Source organism: Manis pentadactyla, chromosome 13 (genome assembly GCF_030020395.1).
Source record: "Manis pentadactyla isolate mManPen7 chromosome 13, mManPen7.hap1, whole genome shotgun sequence".
NCBI classification, from domain to species: Eukaryota; Metazoa; Chordata; class Mammalia; order Pholidota; family Manidae; genus Manis; species Manis pentadactyla.
Window position 1 is genome coordinate 62,069,830 of NC_080031.1, and position 24,779 is coordinate 62,094,608.

General features: G+C 37.9%; 1 protein-coding gene across 1 annotated transcript in view; it reads right to left on the reverse strand.

Moving 5' to 3' along the window:
• Nucleotides 1-9,961: 9,961 nt before the first annotated feature.
• The window catches only part of CHSY3 (chondroitin sulfate synthase 3), a 288,086-nt gene continuing 273,268 nt past the window's right edge, over nt 9,962-24,779 (reverse strand). Inside the window, exon 3 of the mRNA XM_036902599.2 lies at nt 9,962-14,012. Coding sequence (XP_036758494.2) covers nt 12,450-14,012 — 1,563 coding nt within the window. The 3' untranslated portion in view covers nt 9,962-12,449. The remainder of the gene's footprint in view (nt 14,013-24,779) is intronic.

The window sequence follows — 24,779 nt, forward strand, 5'->3', positions numbered from 1 at the left end:
TTACCCTCTAGGATGATTGTAAACAAAATGAGAAAATATCTATAGTTGATAGTGTGCCTAGAAAATGAGTATAAATCGATAAATGTTTGTTACTATTATTTGTAGTAGTATTTAAACCCGTATCTTTTTCAGACATAAATATTGGTGGAAAATAGGCCAAGTGTTTGTAAAGGAGGCCCTAAATAACAAAAAAATATTTCATAGTAAATTATTTCCAAGGATTTATTCTAAAAACTAAGAAACTATATTATGGCAGGCAAACACATTCAGATTTCTTACATGGAAAGATCTGGGGAGGAAGAACACTTTGTACACATGTATGCATGCTGGGCTAGATAGATGATTTTATAAACAATATGTTGAAAATTTTCACAAAATGGAAGATCAAGATCGTGGACTTTAACATCTGACTTGGAAAAATATTTCCAAATGCATGTTTGTGCCTGTCATTCTCCATCTGGCCCTTGTTTACAGAATAAACTGCAAAGTCTTTAGTTTGGCAGGAAAGGTCTTTATTTTGTCTTTTTGGGAGAAGATGATCCCCACTTAACTCCACTGTGCCCAAAAGAAAAACGTGCACAGACGCTGTTGGGCCTCCAACGTCTTCCTCTACCGCCGCTGCTCCTCGTTTTGCCGTGATTCTCTGCTCTTCTTCCTCCATTTCTAGATGGTGAGTTTATTCAGGGCAACAGCCCTTGTTTAATTTTTGTAAGGCCAGAAGTTAGTGCCTTGATAGGAATACAGTAGGAGCACCCAAATCATTTACTGTGTGAAGAACTATTTAGAAGTCTAGAATTAATACGACAAAATAGGACAAAAGTCCGAGAACATACACAGCTCCCTAAAATTATCAGAAACACCCATTCTTTCAATCAGTGCAAAATATGAAGAACCGGAGAGGCAGCCTCTGCCGAAGGGGAGAATGCTGAGAAATACAGAGGCAGTTTTCCACGTATCATTTGCAGAGCAACAAGCAGCTATTTAGAGCCATTCATCAGTGAATACTTTAGAAAAAAAACATGATGATGATGAAGGATGATGAGCTTTAGGTTAAAAAAAGATTATTATCATTATTTACTACAATGGAAATGAGAATGGAAACAAAATTTCTAAAATCCCGTTCTTGAAAATTAAAACTTTTGCGTGGCAGGAATATTGAAATGCATAAAAATCAGAGCTGTTCTGAATTATTTTTTTTTAAAAAGCAAGAAAGAGAAGAGGGTGACACAGATAACAAGGAAGGAATGACAAGGTGAAAAATTGCCAGATTGAGAAAGAACATGTATGTATTGTCTGTGGGACTGTCAATGATCTTGTTTGGTTGTTTTTTTAGGAAAATTTTCAACATTTATTAAATCTATCATTCTTTTATATAAAAAGAATTGTCTTTATTTTTTAGGTTGTTTTAGGAACTAACAGTAACAAAAAAGCTGCATTTACCTGTAGGAAAGTGCTAAGTTCTTTGGAGCACTTGAACATTGCTGAAGAGGTAAAGCAACCAACTAAACATAACTCTTCTGAGATATAAGTTTCCTGTGTCAATTTGGCACTTTTGTCTAATCACCACTCTTGCCTGACGCATCCTCGTATCATGGTATTTGCAGCCCCATAGAAATCCTTTGTCTCTATACGAAGCAGACAGGAAATTTTATAAAAAGTGTTTTGTAAAGCACCTTCTAAATCTACTTCCCCTTGAACATACCTGCCTTCTTCTTAAGGAAAAAAAATAACAGATCAACTCCTGGTCCTTCTTTTTTTTTTTTACAGTAGGTACCCCATCTTGTTTCTTTGTTTCCATTTGTCTAATGTTGCGATTGAAGTTTCCTCCTTTGAAGAGAGTCAGTGTTCCTTCCCTAACTTTAATTCCCAGTTTTCAAGAGAGGAAGAGATGAAGTCACTTACCAAGCTTAGTGAATGTATGATAGATTTATAAGCGTCACAGATTCTTTGTGATTATTCCCACTGAGAAGTAGAGTGGAATTCCCCCTCCACAGTGACTCTTGATGAAAAGAATGTGGCAGACTTCTGTTGCTAGGTTATAAGAAGTCTCCCACATGGGCCTTGGTCTCTTAGAACTCTTGTTCTTGGAGCCCTGAGCTACCCTGTAAGGCGCTCAGCTACCCTGAGGCAAGGTGCTTTGAGAAGCCCAAGTCACACGAAGAGGGTGATGGAGGAGAAGACACCATGGTCAGGGGGAGGCCATGGAGGGGACAGACAGCACCACAGCTCCCGATACACAAGGGAAGACACCACTTTGGAAGTGGATCCTTCAGCCCCAGCCATCCCAGCAAATGCATGTGAATCAGCCAAGCTGTTCCCGTGTTCCTGATCTACAAAATCACAAACGACAAAAAATGTTTGTTCTAAGCCACTAAGTTTTGGGAGTATTGGTTATGCAGATTAGTTAACCAGAGTAAATAAGAATCTACTGAAAACTTCTTAAGGTATATTTGTAAGATCAACCTTGCCTTCTATCTCAGCTTCAATAAAGCATTTGGATGCATAATAAAATAATTATTAAATTTTGCATGTAACAATGTCACTCAGAATATATCCCTCAACTAAAGTAGAACATTTGATTAAAGAAATAATATTAATAACAAAAAACTGGTATTCTTCAGACCCGTCCTTCATTTTTCCCAGTAATGATAAAATGTTTTCTGACTATGTAAAGATTTCTGCAGAATAGTTTGTGTCTTTTTTGACCTGGTTGAGGACTGATGAAGGAAGAGGACATCAAGTTCATAAAATGACAAATGCTTCAGTCATTAGTGGATACATTAATCTTTGTAGGAGAAAACCTTTCATTTCAGGAATAAGTTAAATAAAATTCTAATGCTGAAATCCCATTCCAATTGAAAAGAAGCATTTAGTATCTAACCTTCCATTTGGGATGAAATAGTTTTGCTTTCACGTATAAGTATAGACATTTAACATTTTAAAAAGTCACGTTTCTGCCTAAACAATAAAGTGCTGATGATGGTTACAGATCATAAAGTGAGCCAGGGAGAAGGAATAAATACCTGTGACATACAAGTGAGGCATATTTTTTTCAGGAGAAAGTTTCTAAGCGTTTGCTAGACAAAAACAGTGAGTCAGAGTTCATTTTCACTCTTCTAAAAACAGTATTATATTGACTTCTTTAGTTTTTTGAGTCAATGTGAAAGTGCACTTTCAAACACCCAGCTTCAAGAATTATTGACAGGTAAGAGAACTGTGGGAAAAGGATAAATACACTCACTCTGATAGCCAAGGATTAAAAGAATAAAAAAGCACTGGGAGATGGAGACGGAGAGAGAGTGTAGTTAATTCCCATCCTGCTCCAGACTCGGCCATGGTCGGTCCAGGGCTGTCAAATCACCAAGAGGGGGATCTTAGGAGGGAGCACATGAGAGTCTCAGGAGACCACGATCCATGAATATTTCTGTGTCTCTTCATGGTTGGAGCTTTCTGAGTAGAGAGTGCTAGCAACCTGAGCGAAAAGATGAATGAATGGCAAGCACACTTTGGAAGTGAAATTCACATACTTCAGAGACAGATTAACAGACTTCTGTTCCCTGGAGCCATTTGGTTAGATTTCAAGGAGAGTGGTTCTAAAGAACTTGCTCTCCTCTCCTCCGGAGAAGTTGTTTATTAGGAAGATAAGGTCTGTCCTTTGCTTGAGAGGAGAATGGGCAGCCATGCCAGGCATCCTGTGAAAACTCTGAATTTCTAATTCCAATTCCTCTCCTGTGGTGCCCCGGGTATATCACACGTCTGACCCCACCCTCTGCATACACCAGCTACTCTACCCTGGCTTCCACCACATCACCCTGTAGGGGTGGGAATATGGGAAACCAATGCAAGATGTTCTGCAGGTAAACAGTCTGTTCTCGAAGCCAGAAACTTCAGGTTTGCTGTCAAGACAAAACAGAAATAGATATAAAAACTTAATAGAACTGTGGTCTATGTGGCAACATGCCCCATCCTGGAGGTGACAGCTATGTTGTCTGGGTTTGGGGGGTTGCCCGAGTCTGTTTAGTAACGTTTCTAGTCTTACTGTTTCCCTATAATCCCCCCCACATAAAATATTTTAATAAAGTCAGTGCTATTTGTTGGAAAACCTTATTAAAGATGAAAAATCAAGCATTAAAAATAAAAGACTGCATGAAAATTTTAGCTAGACTGCAAACTCCATGCATCACTACAATTTGAGTGCCAGGCCAGAAACAGTCACTGCTGAAGTGGAAAATTATTTCTCTCACTTCTGTGAAATGCATGAGGTTGTTGGGGGTGGGGTACAGTTTTGCTGACTTTACATCTCTCGTCTTGGCACAGTGCCTTGTATTAGCTCGTTCTCAGTAAACTTTAATGGAAGACATCATAGGAGTAGTTTGTCCTAAGACACAATGGGCTATATAATGCAATGTAAAGACAAAATGTATATCAATGATATGTAGTGGTAAAATTAATATAAAATAGCCTATAATATCTAGCCATATTTAATATGCCCATCATGCTGCATGCTGTCACGATAGAAGAATAATGGTCTGTATGGGGTCTGGAATAGGAGCAAGAAGAAGAGGCATTTCTTGCGGGACCTTCATCACTTGGAGGAGACTAGCAGCTTGGTAATTATATGCTTATAATGAAGAAGCCAGAGCAGGACTGGAGTTAGCAAATGTCAAGGTGAGAGTCATATATGTAATAGTTTCCTTTTCATATAGCCCAATTCTCATTCATTTATACATACCTGTGTGATGGATGTAATGGAGCAATTAATCATGAGTCATTAGCTGGAGCGAGGCACATTTTCAGTTGATGACTTAAAAGACACTGCCTTCATATGCTACTTCAATTTATTTGCCGAGTACACATGTAATGGCAAAGCTCAAAGAGTTGTCTTAAAACAGAAACTGTGTGATTAGAGTGAGATCAAGACCTTGAAGACTTGTGATTCTTTTTATTCTCTTTTGTCTTTTCAGCCTGTTAGTCACCGATGCACATTCATAAGAATGTAGTTTTTTAAAGTAATTGCTCTTGCATAGAATGCAAGTTTTTAATGTGCCCTAGTTGATGTTTTATGAAATACAGTTTAATAAATTCTGAAGGTGAAATAGACCAAAACATTTCACCCTCTGAAACATGGCGGTACATGCACACTAACGCTGGACAGTTCATTCAGCAGCACTTCTGACCAAAGCAGGAAGATGATAACGTGCATGAGGTGGATGGCCTGTGATTTCCTGTAGGAATGAGGGTAAGTGTTGCCATCTAGGATAAAGGCCCATGGTCCAGGGAGGTCCCTGCCTTGGAAATAGTCATGTACTTCCTGCTAGATAAGGCTTCTCTGACTCTCAGGCCCTCAGAGCTTGATGGCAATATGACTTAAAGTCATCATTTTTATTATTTCCAAACATGTGGTGTTTTGGATACTGGAAAGCTAATAATATGAGGACCAACCAATATGCCACTGTGAATTAATCGGCAGCTGTTATCTTTGTATTGAGAAGCTAGTTGGAATTCTGTGCCTTGTAAGATATGCTAATGCAGGTCAGTCAATCTCAAAATTGGCTCAAAACCCCTTGATAAGGTGGATGCCTGAGCCCACAAGGTACACCCCAGAGCTCTTCAGATCCCACAGATGTATAGACCCTCTTAAGTCACAGTCTTTCATCTGAAACTTCAAACACAGGAGAGACTGAGATACAGTCATTGCCCCTGTTCTACAGGAGCATGTTATTTAGAGGAAGGAGACAAGGAGATACAAGAAGCAAACAATGAAAATACCAGATTCACTATAAACAGCATATACCAGATAAAAGTTTATGAGTTACATTATCTGATGGTGATACACACAGAGGTCCAGGAACATGAGGGGTGGCAGAGAGATTTAAGTTTGGGTGTTAGGAAAGCCTTTCTCCCAAGGTGACCTTTGTGGTGAGACCTGAATCACCAAAGGGAGCCAACCGTGGGAAGATCTCAAGGACCAGCTTTCCAAGTTCAAGGAGCAAGCAGGAGGGAGGCCTGCAGGTGGGAGCACACTTGAGATGCTTACAGCTCCAGGCGGGGGCCAGTGTGATGGAAGCAGAATGACCAGGGTGTGAGAGCAGGGTGAGGGGGGCAGGCAGAGGGCAGGGGCAGATCATGGGGAGCAGGTGTTACAGGCTAGGGGAAGGAGCTTAGGTTTTGTTCTAAACAAATTCGGAAAACTTGAGAGAGTTTTAAGAAGAGAAGTAAACAATGAAACTCTACATAATAAAAATCCTGCTTATTTCCAGAGTTTTAGAGCTTGCTAATTCAAACAACATGGGTCTTCAAATGTCAGTGTGGTTTCTTATAGAAATAGAGACTAAATATCCTTAGATATTATTTTAAAACAATGGTGAGTCTGGTAATTTCTAAAGCAACTTCCAGTTTTTTAACTACAATTTTTAAAACCACTTTTGGCTTCAATGGGAAACACCAAGAGGTTAGTACTATGCATCTATGATCTATGTTGAGATGAAATACCTATTTCTTAAGAAAACCCATTAATGGATTAAGACATTTTAGTAAATATCCATTGAAAGAATTAAAAAATGTGTAATATGAATGATATTACAGTTTCTGTACATGCTGAAGAAAACAATTAGAATGAAAGATGAAATGTGGCTGCTCTGTCCCTGAGAAGGACAGACTGCCACCAGGAATACAAGGACTGACGAGCCTCAGGTTAGAGCTCCTGGTTTAGGAACAAGTTCCCATCTAAAGAGAGAGGCACTGGGAGTAAAAATGTCAGAGAATAAAGAGAAAGCAAATGAAGGTACATATAAAAACACGGAAGGAGGAAACTCATTTCCATGACCTTTTCTCCTAAGAAGCTTGAATTTCCTTGCAGTTAATTTTTTTGTGAAAGAATTTAAAGCTCTAATTCCTTTCCCAAGACGGCCCAGAGATAGAATAGTTGTAAATGACTCACAATAGGACATGTTTTTTTTTAACTAAAAATGTGCTGCTGTGAATTGTGTCCCAGAAAGTTTGTTATTTCAAAAATGACTTTGACATTTGGGAGAAATAGGAAGCATTTGGAGGGGATCAAAGAGTTTCTGTCTTCTCTTCCTTCAGTTTCCAGTCTAAATACTCAAGAGCCTGTGTTAAGATCTGTGTCCTTGGGATTCCAGTTGGTTAACAAGGAGGAGAAATAAATTCCAGCATACTTTAAAGAGACCAGGGTTGCTAGTGAAAAAGAGTTGAAAAACTTATGTTAATGTCAGACTTCAAGCTCATGGTTTATACAACAGTAACGTCTCAAAACCAATACCAGAAACTTGTAGTCTAAACCTCACACAGCTTGCATCAGAGGGTTCCTAAGTGTGGAAGACAGGGAGGAATTTCCTGACAGAGAAATGGGAGGAAAACATTAAAGGGAACAGTAGGCCATCAGCAAGTTAGAGTGGCGTGAAAACTAGTAAGCAAGTGAAAAAGAAGAAAATAATACAACTATGCACAATGTTCAGCCAGCCCCCTTATTTTCCCAGTATTATGCCTTTAACATTTTATTTATCACCTGTTAAAGATTTTCCTTTTATAAATAGATATTGGAGCCACTTTGGTGAGTATGGGAGAGAAATGGAAATAAACTTGAGGCTAATTGTGGTAGCAGAATATTTAATAGATTAAATAAAGTTGGTAATCCTAATGTTGTGGTATTTATTTTCATCTTTATATGAACTTTTGGCCCTGTTATTTTTGACTGATGTCAAATCGAACACTTAACACCCGAATTAAGACATAAGAATCAAGTCATGTTCATATTTCTGTATGTGATTTCCCCTACAGATCTTAGATGCTGTTTGGCATGTATTCATATTTCTCTCCACTTGGATAAAATAAGAAAATGTGATGTTTGTGGGAATTTAAAAGCTAGGAATTGGAGAAGAACTGAGAAAGACATGAAGAACAGACCCATAGAAGGAGGCCCGATAGTAATGAGAGATTTGCTTTTAGGGGATGCGTATTTTCACAGTCTTACAGGATCTACTTGAGAGTATTGTTCTTGAACAAGTTCTCAATAAATAGTTGGTAATTGGTTAACATTACAGATAAAAGCAAATATTCTAGAAAAAAAAAGCTTTTTTTCTGTTGAAGTCTACTTGTAACAGGTCCATTTCAAGTAATATTTTATCCTTTGAATCTTATACTCATCAATTGCCTCAGGATTGATCCTATAGGTTGGGTGGTTCTGGAATAGCAGGAATGCATGCCTGTGCATGATGGATAATCAAACGTCAATCATCTCAGCTTTCATATTAACCTTTGGATTATAATATATGTTGATTGGATTTGGTTGACAGGAAATCATGCCTGGAGTAGAATCTCAGATACTGCTCAGGCATTGGCAGCTTCTGATCAGTGGAAGGAAGCAGGAGACAGTTGGATGTCAAACCGAAGGCAGTGCGAGGCCATCCTGGCATCCGTGCTCCAGTGCCAGAGACCAGGCACTTGGCGGCTCATTGCAGATGTGACTATGTCACCAGCAGGGGGCAGAATCACGGCTAGGATCCTCATTGCTGCCATCTTTCAAGGCAGCGAGGCTGAGGAGCTCCAGAGGCCGCACTACAGGGCTATTCCCGGATTCTACCCTGCCTGTGCTGAGGCTGCTCCTCGAAAACTGAAGATCTAGGAGGCCTCTGGACTCCGCCCAGACTGCCTTACTGTATGTGTGACAGTGAGTCAGACACCAAAGTGGGCATGGGGAGGGTGGGCAAGTCTGCAGCCCTAAGACCTGGTAACAGACCCCTTCCTTGTCCCCGGGGTCCCTATTTTGCCCATGAGCCCTGTAAAGTCCATATTCACAGGCTATTTCCTGACAAGATATGCCCTCAGTAATGAAGCCTAAGTGAGAGCTGAAGTGGCCAACGTTCAACTTAGTAGCAGTCCCCTTGAGACAGAGAGGTCCCCAGGATGAGGCATGTCAGGTCCCTAGGACTTGCAGGGCCACAGGAGCAGTGACTCAGAAAGCAGCAGGTGGCAGGGAAAAGAAGGTGGCTTGGCCACATAATGTAAAGGGTGTTGCTGCCTTCATTTCCCATAGAAATCTCATCACCACGGCCAACACAGAACTACAGATATTTCACTGGCTTTTGAGACTCTTCTTAAGATATTTCAGCTTATTAAGCCTATTTTCTACTAGGAAGGAGAGGTAAAGTGGGGAGACCCCCAAGCCTTCCTCCAGATCTACCTCTTGCTTTGGCTATTCCCTCCAGGACATGAGGGCTCAGCAGGCCTGGCAGCACTACAGCCTCTCATCTGGGCAATAAAAGCTTTAGGAAGGGGCTTTATCTTCTAGGACCTCCTCCTGGAAGAAGGAACTGTCCAGGCTAAGCTTCAAATGCAACCACATGAACACAGAGTGGTGCAGCCATGGGCTGCTGACTGGAGATGGGCTCCAGTTTTCTACGTAACACTGACCTTCCCAGGGAGCCTTACTGTCCTGGTTGGACTGCAATCTCTGCTCTTGGGTATTTCATTCCTGTGGTTCCCCCTCTGGTAACTGGGCATAATGGGCTCACCTCTTAGATTCACAGAGCTCTCTGCTCTAAGTCACTTTATGCCAAGTCTGTATGAGGGAAGTGACACTAAGGGCCTAGCAGATCCGTGCTGGTGTTTGTCGTGGGCAGTGTTTGCACTCAGCTGGCTGACACTGTGCGGAAGGGCTGCTGCTGGCTCCAGGAATTCTGAGCATCTCTTTCCTGCTGGCTGAGGTCTCATGATTTGTTGAGCAAGTACACAGGTGAAACCCTTCCCCAATAAGGTGCTCTTTGACGGAGCTAGCAAAGCAGCGGAAGACTGAGATTAAAGCCTGAGGTGACTGTACCTGAGCAAAACACCAGCCCACGTGGCTCTGTCCAGCCCGAGCACACAGCAAGAGCAAGCTGAACGATGGAGCAACCTTGCCCATAGTGTCAGCCAGACCTTAGTTTAGCTCTTTCCTGTCTTCTACGTTACCCCAACACCTGAGAAGCCAGGGCTTGAAGCAGAAAAACAAGTGCTCCAGATTGAGATGACAGTTAATGCCAGAGCACACCAGCTGTGTGAACCCAGGACAAGTGAGTTAATCCCTCATGGCCTCAGTTTCCCTATCTACTGAATGAAGAAAATAATGTCAGTACTCTGAGAGCCGTTGTGAGGATTACATTTAAAAGGGCATTGCAAGTAAACTACATAGTGTGGTGTTGAGTGGACAGGAGATGATCAGTAAGATGATGTTGAAGGTTGATGGAATTGTTATGGGTGACATTTAAACAGCACATCCAGAGCTATCCAAGTAAGGTAATGCCAATTACGTGTGTATGTTGTGTAGCAGGCTGCATTCAAATCATGTTGCCCTTCTATCTTAAAAGGGATTTTAGTAATAGACACTACACAGATAGAAAATCACTTTAATTTCTCTAGTACCATTCGAATAAATTTGTAGTCAGAAAATACCGCAGTGCCTGAAAAAACATCATAGGGAAGTTTAATGCAAAACTAGATGAAATGGAATTTAAACCATTTACATAAATATTGGTATAGGGTGTATATGTGTAATTAAGTTCAAATGAGATCTCAGCATTCCCATGTCTCATCAGTATAAATTCAACAGTGCTATGAAGAATGCCACTTCATCCCTGTACAGTTGCCTCATGACTCTCTAAGACTTGGGATGTTTTAATCAAGACCTTTACATTTATTCCACAGTAAAACTCTTGTTATTTCAGTTGTCTAAGTTAAAGAGCAGACCCTGATTTCTTTTTTCATGAATAAAGTCGTTAGTAATCATTATTTAGTCATATACCTTCCCAGATGACCATTTTGACAGCATGTCAATATATTTACTGTTCAGGGGAATAAAACCTACAAAAGAGCTAAGTCACGTAATGTAGGAAAATAAACTGTCAAAAGTAAGGATTTGTGAAGGTCTGAGGTGATATTAGAGCAGAGATCAATTCTGAATTGTTGGCCCTGTCAGGGACCTCTAGATGTGCCATTAATTCCTTCCTAACGAAGGTGACATTATGAAGACTGCATTATAGTCAAGGAGAGGGCCACCATGTCTGCCACAATACTAAGCAACAGTTTTTTGAGGCCCCCCCAATGTCCCCACCCCGAGAAACTGCGACCATGTAAGGAACCCATCAATGAGGCAAATGCTACGTGGCCTCCTGACCATCAGCTCCAAATAATGGTAGGAACTCACAACAATAGCTTGCAAGTCAATTTTGATGCAAACTTGAGTCTTACTGTGTGAAAAAGGAAAACTAAAGTACCCAACAGTATGCCCAATCTTATGCTACATTTTGTGTATAACCCAAATGAAACACCATTTCTGGCCTGGTTTTTGGTTCAATGTGAACACAAAGTTGAAGAGATTGAGGATGAATGCTTCTCCTCGATTGCAAATTACTGAATGAATAAAGAAAAAAACTCATTTTAATCACTTGTGAAAGCTAGGATTTAAAGCACAATAATACAAATAGTACGTCCATAATCCCTTATTCATTTTTCCAGTCTCTGTAGCAGGCAAGTTTTGGTGGGTATGACCACTAAAAAAAGATACCAAAGGTGACTAAAAGGAAACAACACAAGTTTTTCAGTGTTTTTGAAAAAGAGTACTGTTATACCTGTGTTTTATTATAAATAACCAGGTTCTGTCATAGTTTATCTTCTTGCCAGCAAATGAAGGACATTGTTCCATAAAGCTTCTAAAATGTACATGAATATTTAGTTAAATCATATTTCCTTGAGAAAATAAAGTCCATCTGCATTTACAGCAGACAGTTGTGAGGAGAACATAATTGTCCTAAGACCAGGGTAGCCAGTACCTTTTGCTTGTGGAACAAGACTCCTCAATTTTTAAAACTTTTTTTTAAAAAATAAACATACAATCATAAGTGTTCATTTACTTTAAAAATCCTAAAGATGGAGAAAATTATTGTCTATATAGTTTAAGTCCTTGTATAAATTACAAAACTCAAGTTTATGTTACAGAGTCCCTTCCCCAGAGGAAGCATAAAGCACTTTTGTGGTACCATTTCACCAGTAAATATTTGTATCACATTGAATTTGACGAACAAAATAAAAGTCGCTATTGCATCTTTAAGCCCCAAGAGAACATTCTTCTAAGCTGTCTCTCATGACGAATGAGCTTCAAAAGTCATCTGATTGCCATGATTTAACCCAATTTTAAATGAAGATATAATATAAAGGTAATATGTATATTGACTTCAGTAGAAATCTGAAATATCAGTGAACTGCAGACTCTTCTGCTCAAGGTCAACAAACACCCTTTGGAAGACAACCAAGAGTAGTTTACGACCAGGACAACAAAATAAAATTACAACAATAATAATTATAATAATAAAAATAACAATAATAAAATAAAAATAACAACCACCAATGATGAGGTAAACTCCCCTTTAAAAAGGCAATCCGCGTCGCCCGGACCGTCAGGAGAGAGTTCGATTGTACCTGATACCCATGTGTTTTTCCAACCATAGTTCAGCCAGTTGCATGGTTGAGGCAAATGTACCTGCCTTAGACCCTAAGCACATCTTATACTGCTTAGGGTCCAAGTTAGGGTCACAATGAACTGGATGGAAAATATGTACCACTCCTACTTCTTGACTTCTGAAGGGCCTTAAGCCAGATAGAATAACTTTATTGTAGAGATCTACATCTTCCAGTCCCCAGCCTTGAATTGAGGTATCAAATCCTCCTGCACCCAGAAGATCACTTTTATAAATACAGGTAATTCCATATCCATAGTCTCTCCAAAATCCAGTCTTCTTTGAGAAGACAAAGTCATCGTCAGTGGGAGGGTTGCCCCCATTGGTTACCTTTGGGTCATACTGGCTAAAGATGATGGGGAAGTACACCTGTTGTCCCTGAATTGTGTTGTCTCTACAGCGTTGGAGAAAGTCTTCCCTGAAGATCAAGTCAACATCACAAAATAGCAGCAAAGTGTCATTGTCAAACTGGGAAGAAGCCATTTCAAGACCGAGACCTCTGGAAAACTCCCCCTTCATGGGGATCAGGGTCATTTCGGCTGCAGGGTACCTGTCCTGGTATTCTTGTATCAGCTCAATATGCTTGCTGGCATCTTGGCCAGCGTCCCTACTGAAAAGGGTGATGATCAGCTTTACATTCTGCTTTGGGATAAGACAAGTGTTTTCGAAGTTGTCCATGAATCTCAGGAAAATGTCATACCTTCCAACGAGAGGAACTAGAATATGTATTTTCTTTTCATCATGCCCTCCCATGTCTTTGGCGCCTTGAAAAGAAGATAGTATCTTTAGAGAATTAGATATGAAGGAGAATGACTGCGTGTCACTGTTAATAGTCTCCACCAGGCTGTTGACGTCTAGCTCCTCAGTTTCCTTGAAGAAAGGCTTGCTGAACAACTGCTGAAGATAAGCGTGCCGCCTCACCGGCACCGTCAGCTTCCTCCCCTTGTGTCTTTTGTATAAGAGGAGCAAATCCAAAATGTACTCCACCCCGTGCATGGGATCAACCCTGCGGTAGCCATACTGAATCTCCTTGAAGTCGATAAGCCGTCCCCTGCTCTTGGCATTCTCATTGATCATCTCCATCACCTGCAGGACAGTGTCATCCAGGGCTGTTCGCAGGACGCTGCTGATGCTCTGCCGCGGAGGCTGGGTCTCGGATGCTGAGTAAAGGAGCTTCCCTGTCAGGAACTCCCATTCTATCACTTCGTCTCTCTCCCGAGGCTGGAAGTGGTTGAAAGAGGGCATCACACCCAGCTGCTGGTCCTCTTTGCTCACCTCGCTGTTGCTGAGCTTGCTCATCAGAGCGCTCTCCCGGTGCAGCTGGATGGTGCGGTAGCGCAGTTCAGAGATTTTGCGGCTGAGCATGTAATTATGAAGCCTGTATTGGTAGGCGGGCCTTTTGTTGGGATGAAGTGTGATGGCTGCATGGATTTTGCTGTTGTGAAGGTCTTGGATATAACCTTTCCGGTTGTGTTCGTAATTTTCATGGAACAGTTGCTGCATCTGCAAAGGAAATCAGGATGTGAGAACAGATTGAGAAAGAAAGAAAGAAAGAAAGAAATAAGCTAAAACATTTAAGGTAGGATTATTTAAGGAAAATTAGTTATATGATATTTCATAACAGAACTGACTTGTAAAATGTATATTTAAAATAAATGAAAAATAGTTCTAAAATGTCAAATTCATACTCAAATACTGTAAAGTGACCTGTCAATTCACATGCAAATACTGCACACAAACCTCCAGCTATGTATTTTGAAGTAAAGAATCCTAGTCCCTCTACTCACTCTGCAACCAACCCAAAATATGCAAGAAAACAAGAATTGAATATATCCATAACCTCGTAATGGATCATTGTAAGAGGGAGACAGAGTGGGTAGAGCATGGATCTTCCAAAACAGAGGCATTCCCCTTGAGAGGTAAACGCAAAGACCTGTTGCTTGGAATGGCAACATCAGACCCAGAGGAGATGTATTTCATTTAGTCTTCCAACATTCTGTCTTTGCAGAGGGAGTTCTTGATAAGGTAAGGTAAGGCGGAATAGAAACCATCTTGCTCTACACTACTAATTCAAAAGGGTCATATCCAAAATCAGACACGCTTAACACCCTTATGAGCCGGAAGGGCTCTCTGCGAATCTGAAAGAAGCTCACTACCTCAGGTAGAAACAAAGATGAGGAAAAACGCAGAGCTCTAAGATCACACTTCAAACTGCCAGCTGACTCCTCTTTCTCTGATAGGAAATAACCCTCCATCACAGCCACACCAGGTAAGCACCAAGAGGAAGGAGGGGGAGGGGAAGGAGAGCTAGCAACAGCAGCAACATGACATGGCTGCAAATAAATGGACGAATAAGGAGGAAAAGAATATTGCAAGCTTAAGAATACATCTCCACAGCAGGCAAAAATTATAAACAAGTAAACAAATTTAAAAAGAAAACAATTTCCATAAAAGAAGAACTCAAGGAATCAATGAGCTAAAGAAGACAACTAAAACCACTGATAGTCATGTTACAAGAAGCATAAAGAGATTTGAGAAAATTTAGCAAAATAATAGAAATATAAAAGAGAGGTTAAAAGTTTAGAGATATAGATGTATATAAATATAAATATATACAGATATATTTGTATATATAAAAGTATGGCAATACATATGTATATAAATAAAAATAAATTTATATTTAGATAGACATATATAAATATATATTTAATATATATTTACAAGTTTGGATATATATTTAACACACAAATATATCTATTAAAGTAAATAAAAAATATGTACGTAAAATATGTCTAAGGGACATGTTTCCCTCAAAATAAAGGCAGAAATATATTGATGGGCACTTAGGTCAAGAGGAAAAAAAATAAAATAAAGAAACAAAACCCACTTTGATGGTAAAAAGGAAAAGAATGAATCTTGCCACAAAATTCTGCACAACAACATTCAATAGTAAAATCCCGTACAGCACAGTTGGAAGACCAGAAAGAGGCAAATGACTCAGAATTGTACATTCAATCAAGCTAGAGCTCAAGTTTATCCCAATCAAGTCAGAGGTCAAATATTATTGCAAAAAATAAACAGCTCCTAATTTGTAAGAATTTGTGGCAGAATTGTGCTGATGAATTCTCCAACATTCCTCCCACTGAGAGGTCCCCTTCTCTTGAATCTGGTGTCTCTGTGAGCACTTTAATAGACCACGGTAGGTGGGGCACTCTGCCAGTTTCCAGCTCGGCAGCTTCCACTACTTGTCTGGAACTCTCACTCTGCAGAAGCCAGCAGCTAAGGGAAAAGTCGGGTGTATTTGTTTCCTTGTTGCTGGCCATGACCTTCAGTAAAATGTTGTAGAGTGCAATCTTTGTTCCAATCCTGGAGGGAGGGAAGAAGTCGATATCTCTCTTTAATGCATTAAGGAAGTTCTGTTCTATTTCCAGATTGCTAAGAATTTTAATCATGAATGGAGAAGTTGATTGAATTACTTTTTTGCATCCATTGAGGAGGGTATGTGATTTTTTTTCTGTTATGGTGGATTGCACTGATTGATTTTCTAATATTAAACCACCATTATATTCCTTGACCAAACCCATCATGATCCTGATATATAATCCTCTTTACATTTAGTTGGAATATATTTGCGAATATTTGTTTACAGTATACTGTGAGATACCAGTTCTCCCTAATTGGATATATAGATTTGATGAATTTCCAATACAGATCCCACCATTAAAAAAAAAAGTGCTGTTGATACTAACAGGTTAATTCTAAAACTTATATAGAAATGAAGTCAAACTTAAAGATTATTCAAAATAATTTTTAAAAATACACAACAGACAAAAAGTTACAGAAATTTAGACTATGATGTTGATATCAGGATAAACACATAGAACACAGGACCAAAATAATCCATAAACGAACCTACACATGACTTATGACATCACTTGGCTTATGACAAATGACACTGGAGAGTGGAGAAAAGGCAGTGTTTTCAGTAAATCGTGCAAATCCCACCATTTAAAAAAGCTGACCCCCTACATCACCCCAAAAAACCCAACCCACATGGATTGCTAATATAAATATAAAGGGTAAAAAAATAAAATAAACTTTGTAAAAGTGAACACAAGAAAATATCTATATAACTTTTGGATGGGTGAAGATTTCTTAAATATGACACAAAGTACTAACCATAAAAACAGATTGATAAATCGGGCCACATTAAAATTAAGAACTCTGTTCCTCAAAAATACCATTTGAGATTATGAAAGGTAAACTATAGAGTGGGAGAAGGTATTTTTATTAGATCTTACGAAAAAGGGACTAATAAGATATGTGCAAATTATATTAAAATAAATTTAAAACCTGTACACATTAGTAAGAAGGACAAACCCGGCTGAAAAATGAGTGAAAAACCTAAATGGGCTCTTCACAAAAGAGAATATGCAAATACCCAATAAACTTACAAATATATTCTCTAGCTCATTCATCATCAGGGCAATGCAATCTGTAGTCCTATGAGAACATAAATGGTTAAAATCAAACAGACTGCTGATACACAGGCAAGATTTAGAACTCTCACATGTGGCTGATGAGAATGAAACTTGATTCAAACACTGGAAAAACTTTTATCAAAGTCGAATACCATATACCTTCCCTGTGACTCAGTAATTCTATTAGATATATACCCAACACAATACACACAAAACATACATATATACACCTTAATGTGTATATATATATACATGTATATAAAAGAATTTTCATAGCAGCATTATTTAAAATATCCCCAATTGAAAGCAACCCAAATGTACATCAAAAGTAAAATTTGTTAAGTAAATGTAGTATATTTATATAATGGAAAGCAATAAATCAATTAAAATACATAAAATACTACTACTCATAACAATATGAACAAATCTTGCCAGCAAGTAAAAGAAGCCATATATAAAACAATACATTTTGTTTGCTTGTCTATTTTATATGAAATTTATAAACAGGTAAAGCTAACCTATGATGTTAGCTGTTAGACTAGTGATCAAAAATCAAGAAAAGGGTACAGGGGGCTCTAGAGGGTGGGTAATATTCTATTTGTTCATCTAGGTCATGGTTGCACGTATGCATTCAATTTGTGAACATTCATTGAACTGTTAATTAAGAGAATTTGTCTATATACTTCAATTAATAAAAGACTTTTGAAATTCTGCATATACATATATGATTATGTAGGTTTTTCAGATACGTATGTACATAAATGGGTGTGGACATGTGGAGAGAGAGAGAGAGAGAGAGAATATATCAGTTTTGCTAGAGAAGGGGACCAAAGGAAGTAAGATCAATACCATAGCAGACTCTTTATCTCTAGTATTTCACCTGGCCCCTTTTCTATACTCAGATATATTTTCAAATCAAAATCATTTCACTTTGAAAAATATAACAGAAGGTATTTTAAGAAGAATTCTGGACCAGATTCATGACATAGTAATTCAGTTGCATCCTATATTTTTGTTTGAAAACACATGCCAATTTTTATTTGAAACTTTGATAGATGTTAAATCAAATTAAATCCATAATTTGCAGGGGACTCCTGCATTAGTTAGCTCCATTCTTGTAGTTTTATCTATTTTTTTAACCTGCAATTCCTTCAATATTTGCTTTAACTAATTTTCCATGTTTTTTTTCTTTTATCCAAGAAGGCTAAAAAAATATTTCTGATCACATATGGATTAATTATACTACCTCTAAAAAGTAGTCTGAAACTAATCTTTATCACTGAAGGCATGTCTTACATTTCTAAGAAAAAGGAAACATGCTAATTAATAGGAAACATTGCTTAAAGGCAAAGTGTTACATTACAGAATTGTCTAAGTCCCTTGGTGATACTGAAGTGATTAACACTGCACAATTTGATAAAGGTGACATTTTGCTATAGAACAAACAACATAACATCAGCATTGAAATGATTCACTCACCCCACTTACATTATTACAACCTATGCTGTCCTTATACTGCTTATCTAACATATTCTCTTTATTTTTATCAAAGTATTGTTGATATACAGGCTTATATTGGTTCCGAATATACAACACAGAGTGGTTCAACCATTACCCACATTATTAAATCCTCATCGCCCAGTGCAGTTACTATCAGTCAACACAGGAAGATGTTACAGAACCATTGACTGTATTCTCCATGTTGTACTTCCATCCCCATGACCAACTTATATTACAATTGAGAATTTTTGTGCTGCTTTATCCCCCTTATCCACCCCATTCACCCACCCACCCACCCCAAACCCACCCCATGGTAACCACCAGACCCTGCAGTGTCTATGAGCCTACTGCTATTTTGTTCCTTCACTTTTGCTTCTTTGTTATACTCCACAAATAAGTAAAATCATATGGTATTTGTCTTTCTTTGCCTGGCTTATTTCACTAAGCATAATACCCTCTAGCACCATCCATGTTGTTGCAAACGGCAGGACTTCTTTTCTTTTCTTTTTTTTTTGCTGAATAATATTCCACTGTGTATATGTACCACCTCTTCTTTATCCATTCATCTATCGATGGACACTTAGGTTGCTTCCATTTCTTGGCTATCGTAAATATTCTTTTGCAGAAATATTATAAGCAGACAAAGACAGTGATGGGTGAAATCCTTAAAAATAGCACATTTATACTCCAAGTATGTATAGTAAAGATAAATCTTGAATTTATGTTGTATTTTTCCATGAATAGCACAGTTATCCTAATTTTCTACTTTTTCATGTATATGGGTCCAAGCTATGAAGGAGAGACACAAGAAGGCTTACGAGCACGGCGATGGAGTCAGTGAGATCTGGATTTGAGTCCTGGCTGCACTATATCTATGCCACTTCCTAGCCAACCTGTCTAAATCCCAGTCTCCTTTTCTGTAAAAGGGAAAATGCCAGCTACCTCAATGTATATTAAAATGTTGCTCAACAAGAAAAATGCAGATACATAATGCTTAGAAAACACTCAGTAAATGGAAAGTCTGCATAAATAACAGTGCAAAGACTTGCCACCCTGAGATTGTTCTTTGTAGCTAGGAGTTTTCAGGGAATCAGAGCACCCCCTTTAGTTGGCTTGCTTCATCTTTGTTTATTTCTGGAAATTCTTGGGAACAGTGATAATTCGGCAGCATACACCCAACGCTTCAATGTATCTATTAATTGAGGCACCTTCTCCTAACAGAAGTCCTCAACATTTTACTTCAAGAAAGACAAATTATTGTGCGGATCTCAGGAAACCAAGGCTCAGGAGGGTTCAGTTATTTAACCAAGGGTCTATTGAGAGTAATAAAATTATGACTAAGACTAGAATAAGTAGCCAGCTTTGTTACTTACCACACTAAACTGTGAGTGTAGCAAAACTGTTATAAGAAAAAGAATAAAATTTACTTTTGAAATTATATTAGCTTGTTTGAAATAATTCAGAACCTCTTATTTAAGTTGGCTTCCTCTCTATTACAGAATTTTCAGCTGATTTCATGGTACATCCAGAGCCTTATACTAAAAGCGGGACATTTAATATTAACATAATCACAGCAGTAGTTAACATCAGTGTGTCCTGACTGACTGAGTACAATCATCAAACAGTAAGGAGTTTACTGCAAACAGGCAAAGGCAACTTTTGGAACAAGATAAAGTCCATAAAACTATACAGTCATGGTTGCATGACTGTATAAATTTACTAATATTATTAAACTGTACAAAGGGAGACTTTTGTAAAATATAAATTAAACCTCAATAAGACTGTTTTGTTTCAAAGACATAGGTAATGATAAAAATAAAATAGAGCAAACTCCAGCTTTAAAATGAAGACCCTGGAACAATACATGGTCACCAAAATACTTATAGGATTTCCAAAAGCAGATGAGCTTGAGCAGGATCATCTGGAAGTAAGTGGAGACAAAAGGCCAAGCACAGCAATGTCAGTGGCAAAAAGGTTCAAGGACAGCAGATCTCAGAAATAACCAGGAAACATACTGCCTGACAATGTACAGCATAAAACCTATTCCCTCTATTCCACTGTGGGTGCAGGCACTGAGGTGACCTGGGCTGGCAGAATAAACCCTCCATGGAAATACTTTGTTTCAGAGAAGTAGAGGAGGCAAGCTACAGAAAGCAAAGAGTTAAATAGTTCAGCCATGTTTTCATGAAGGTTAAAGCTCATGTAGCAAAAAGGACCAATGCCTCTTCTCTGTGCAAACCAGCAAGTCTAGAACTGCAACAGATATCTCTGCTAAAATAAATCGATGGTGAAGGACTTGTCCAGGGAACAGTAATTTTTCTGGAGAGATGTATGTTTTCTAAGAAAGGAAGACACTACAGCACTAACACAAAGTTTCTACAAGAAAGGACTAGATTAAAAACTAGCTTCCCCCCACCAAGCAAAAGAAACCATAGAACTGAGGAAAACAATAAGCAGCTGATTAAAAAAAAGAGAAGAATTTCCTCTATTGTTGAAAACAACACAGTTAGAAATATAAGATCTCAGGGATGATAAGTTGAAATGTCAGCTCACAGAACTAAGAAATACAGAAAGAATAAAATAATAAGCTATTACAGACATGGAAACAAAATCAGAAGGAATAGACACTGTGGAAAGCTCAGTAAAGGACCAAAAAGATGGAAATGAGGAAAGCTAAAAAAAAAAAAAGACTAGAAATAAAGAGTGACAGTGGATTACAGAGAAATTAAAGTTCTTAGAAGACTACTTGGTGTAGAGTAACTGCTAATAATGAGAGCTATAATAGGAACTAGCTATTATTATTATTGTATTTGTTAGTATTTATTCTTACAATAATTATTAGTGTAGGACTCAAATAAGTGACTAAATGAGAAAGGCCTTAAGTTTTCTCAGAATCGCCATCATTTGATTTCAGATCGTCTAACAACTAGAAAACCGAATTGTCTTTGTGATGTCTCTGTTGAAATAAGGGGAAAATAAGAGGCCATGACATTTTTAGAGCACTGTTCATAAACATCTTCCATATTCTCTAAGAAAATATCTGCATTAACTTTTCTCTGTTAAAGAGACATTTTTTTCATGTATTTGTATAAAGAAACTATTTCAATTAATGTAAGCTCTTTTATTCCCATTACTCCACTCCATTTTTCCTAAAACAGAAAGGATCCTCTTAGAAAATTCTCTTTGAAATTCTTCTTATATATGAGAATAAGGAAGATTTAGGAGAAGGAGGCATTCTTGTTCTAAGAATTACAGACTCTGCAAATTATAATAATTTATAAAAGTGAACAGGGAAATAATAAATCATTAAAGTGGTATAAAATATAACAGTGAATAAATACCCAAGTCCTGGGTAATTTGCTTTGCAAATATTTAAACTCATTTTATTCTCCATGATTTAGTTATGTGACACTACCCAACTAAATCGAGAGCCTATTGCCCTTACTAAAAGTGCCTAATGACCTTTCATTTTATAAGATCAGTAAATACAAAAGTTCTAAGCAAAGCAGTGAATTTTCAAGTGAACACTTACTTTTCCTCAATTATTGTCTTCAAATATTAACAGTGAAGTTCTTAAAATGTGTCCTACTCCTCTGCTAATAGTGATTAAAACAGAAATACAGATGAAAACATATTAAGAAAAAATAAGTTTGGGAAAAATACGCAGCATATATCATTTTATAGTTACAGAGAGAATGAAAAAAATGTTGAGGGGTATAGCTTAAATAAGCTGTTGAAAGCAAAGATCTAGTTTAAATATGGCAAGAATGTCCTTCATGTCATGTATGTATGTTGTCATATAAAATTATTTTGCCACTAAGATTTATAAAAACAATAGCACCTTAGATAATAGCCATATCTAGTCCACAAACTCTACTTTAAAAATTCAATGCATGGCATATGACAAAATTGCAGGGAACTAAATATGTGTGTATATGCAAACATACACACACAAATGCATACAAGCAAAACTGGAAAATCTGAGTAAGATCAGTGGAATTTACCAGTGTCAACATCCTGGTTGTCCTATTTAGCTATAATTTTGTAAGATGTTGTCATTGGGAGATACTGGTTAAGGGGTACACAGACTCATTTACATTATTTCTTTTTGCAACTGTATATGAATCAATAATTATCTCAAAAGAAAAGGTTTAATTATGTGCAAAAAATTAAAAATGAAATATTTTGTCTTGTTTCTTTTTTTTTAATTAAAGAAATCACCCCTAAGTATACTTAAAAACAGCAGGAGTTGAAAACGTGCAGCCCAAAGGCTGCAAGTGTGATTTTGCCTATGTTTTCTTAGTAAGCCCAGTGTTTGAATGAACTTGAATTTGAAAAATGGTAAGTGGTGGTGCATTTTCCAGTTTTTTTCAGTTCCATGAACTTTTGTTTGTTTCATGAATATAAGTTGCCTGAGGACATATGTGTTCTTGGATAGTCCTTTAAAGTAACAAAACAAAACAAAACAAAAATCTTACAATTTTTGTTTTTAAAACCCTGTTACATCCACAGGATAGCTGAACCTTGAGGACATTACAATAAGTGCACAAAGTGCATCCCAGAGAGATCACTGTTGCATGATTCCACGTATATGAAGTATTTAATGCACTCATACTCAGAAACAGAAATTAGAATGGTAGCTTCCAGGGCCTGAGAAAGGGGGAAGTGGGGAGTTGTTTAATGGACACAGTTTCAGTTTTGCAAAACGAAAAAGTTCTAGAAATTTGTTGCATAACAATGTAAATATAGTTGATGCTACAGAAGTGTACTCTTAAAAACAATTAAAATGATTTTTAAAAAGTTTCTTTTCCTTTTATTTCACATGATTCTCACTTTTCCAAATGGGACTACAAGTCACAGTGTGGCCAGTGAAGACACTGGGTTATAAATGCTTTACTTAAGATGAGCTTCATTCATGGACAAGATCTCTCCCACGGTAGCAATAAAACGGTTCCTTTTGCCTGTAGGCTCACCGTTTGCACACAGTAATCCCACGGAAAGAAAGCAGACCATGTGGCCCTGACAAGAGCAGAGACGTGGTACAAGAGAGACTGAACCACGTGGAGGGCGCGGAACGCGGTGCTGAGCAGTGCTAAGGCCGCTGTGCTAAGGCCGCCGCGCCCCGGGCGTCCCACTTCCCGCAGCAGCGCTGTCTTCTCCATTTCAGGAAGTACCGAGGTGGTCTTGCCACTGGCAACCACAGGAATCCTGGCAAAAAAGATCTGGTAAATTAACACATTTTAATTTCAGTCTTCACTATTGCTCTGCATGATTTCCTCTGTTTAATGAGCTACTTTAATCTTGGGTGAAATCCCAACAACAATATCTAACGGGCAATCTGTACCATTAAGATGACGCTTCCTATTACATTTCATTTTGTTAGCTATTTCAGTTAAAAAAAAAAACCTGTCAGACAACACAGAAAGTAGCTTCCAGATACCAGTTCTTATATGGGGTGACGTTTCTCAGCAGTATATTCTCTACAGTATAAAAATACTTCCATACAACACAGAAAATAATCATGTCATATGAACTTCCCAGCAGGGTACATTCTAGACACATACTGTCTTAGGCAAATATCAAAGAGAGTAATTTGAAATCAGAAGGAAATCACAAAGTCAATTCAGATTTCAGTTTATAATGGTATCATGGCACATAATCATTTGTTAGTTTAAATAAACCCATATACCTTAATTAAAATTACCTTGTTAAAAGTAAAATAATATTGCAATAAAAAAAAAACTAATGATAATTAAACTTGACTGCTCATTAATGTGCTTGACTTAGCCTGACATACACATTCAGGCCCTGACCATACAGATAGTTCCCGATACTTTGCAAACATGTACATACCTTTATTCATGTAATATCAATATAAATACCCCCCTTCACTGCTGACTTAATTATCACACTATAACTAATAAGAGATGATGGAAAAGAGGAAGGGTATCACTTCCAAAATAGACTTTCGAGACCTTTAAAAGATGAAACATAAACATAGTAGCTGCCATACAGTTTTGAAAGACAACACAATGAATGAATGTATTGTCTCCATAGCGGGAATTGTATTGCCTATTTGATCACATGGATTGTGCATAAAATTATACCTCACTTTCCAAAAAAAAAAAGAGAAAATGATCACTTTCTAATTCAAGGATTTTACTCCAGTTATGAAAACTCTCAAATTCTGAGCAAATTCTTATTTAAGTAAAGGTGCTAATGTCAGGCAGAAAGTCACATATGAGCAGAATGAAAAGAAGGTGGGGCCCACTCAGGGAGTTAATCAGCT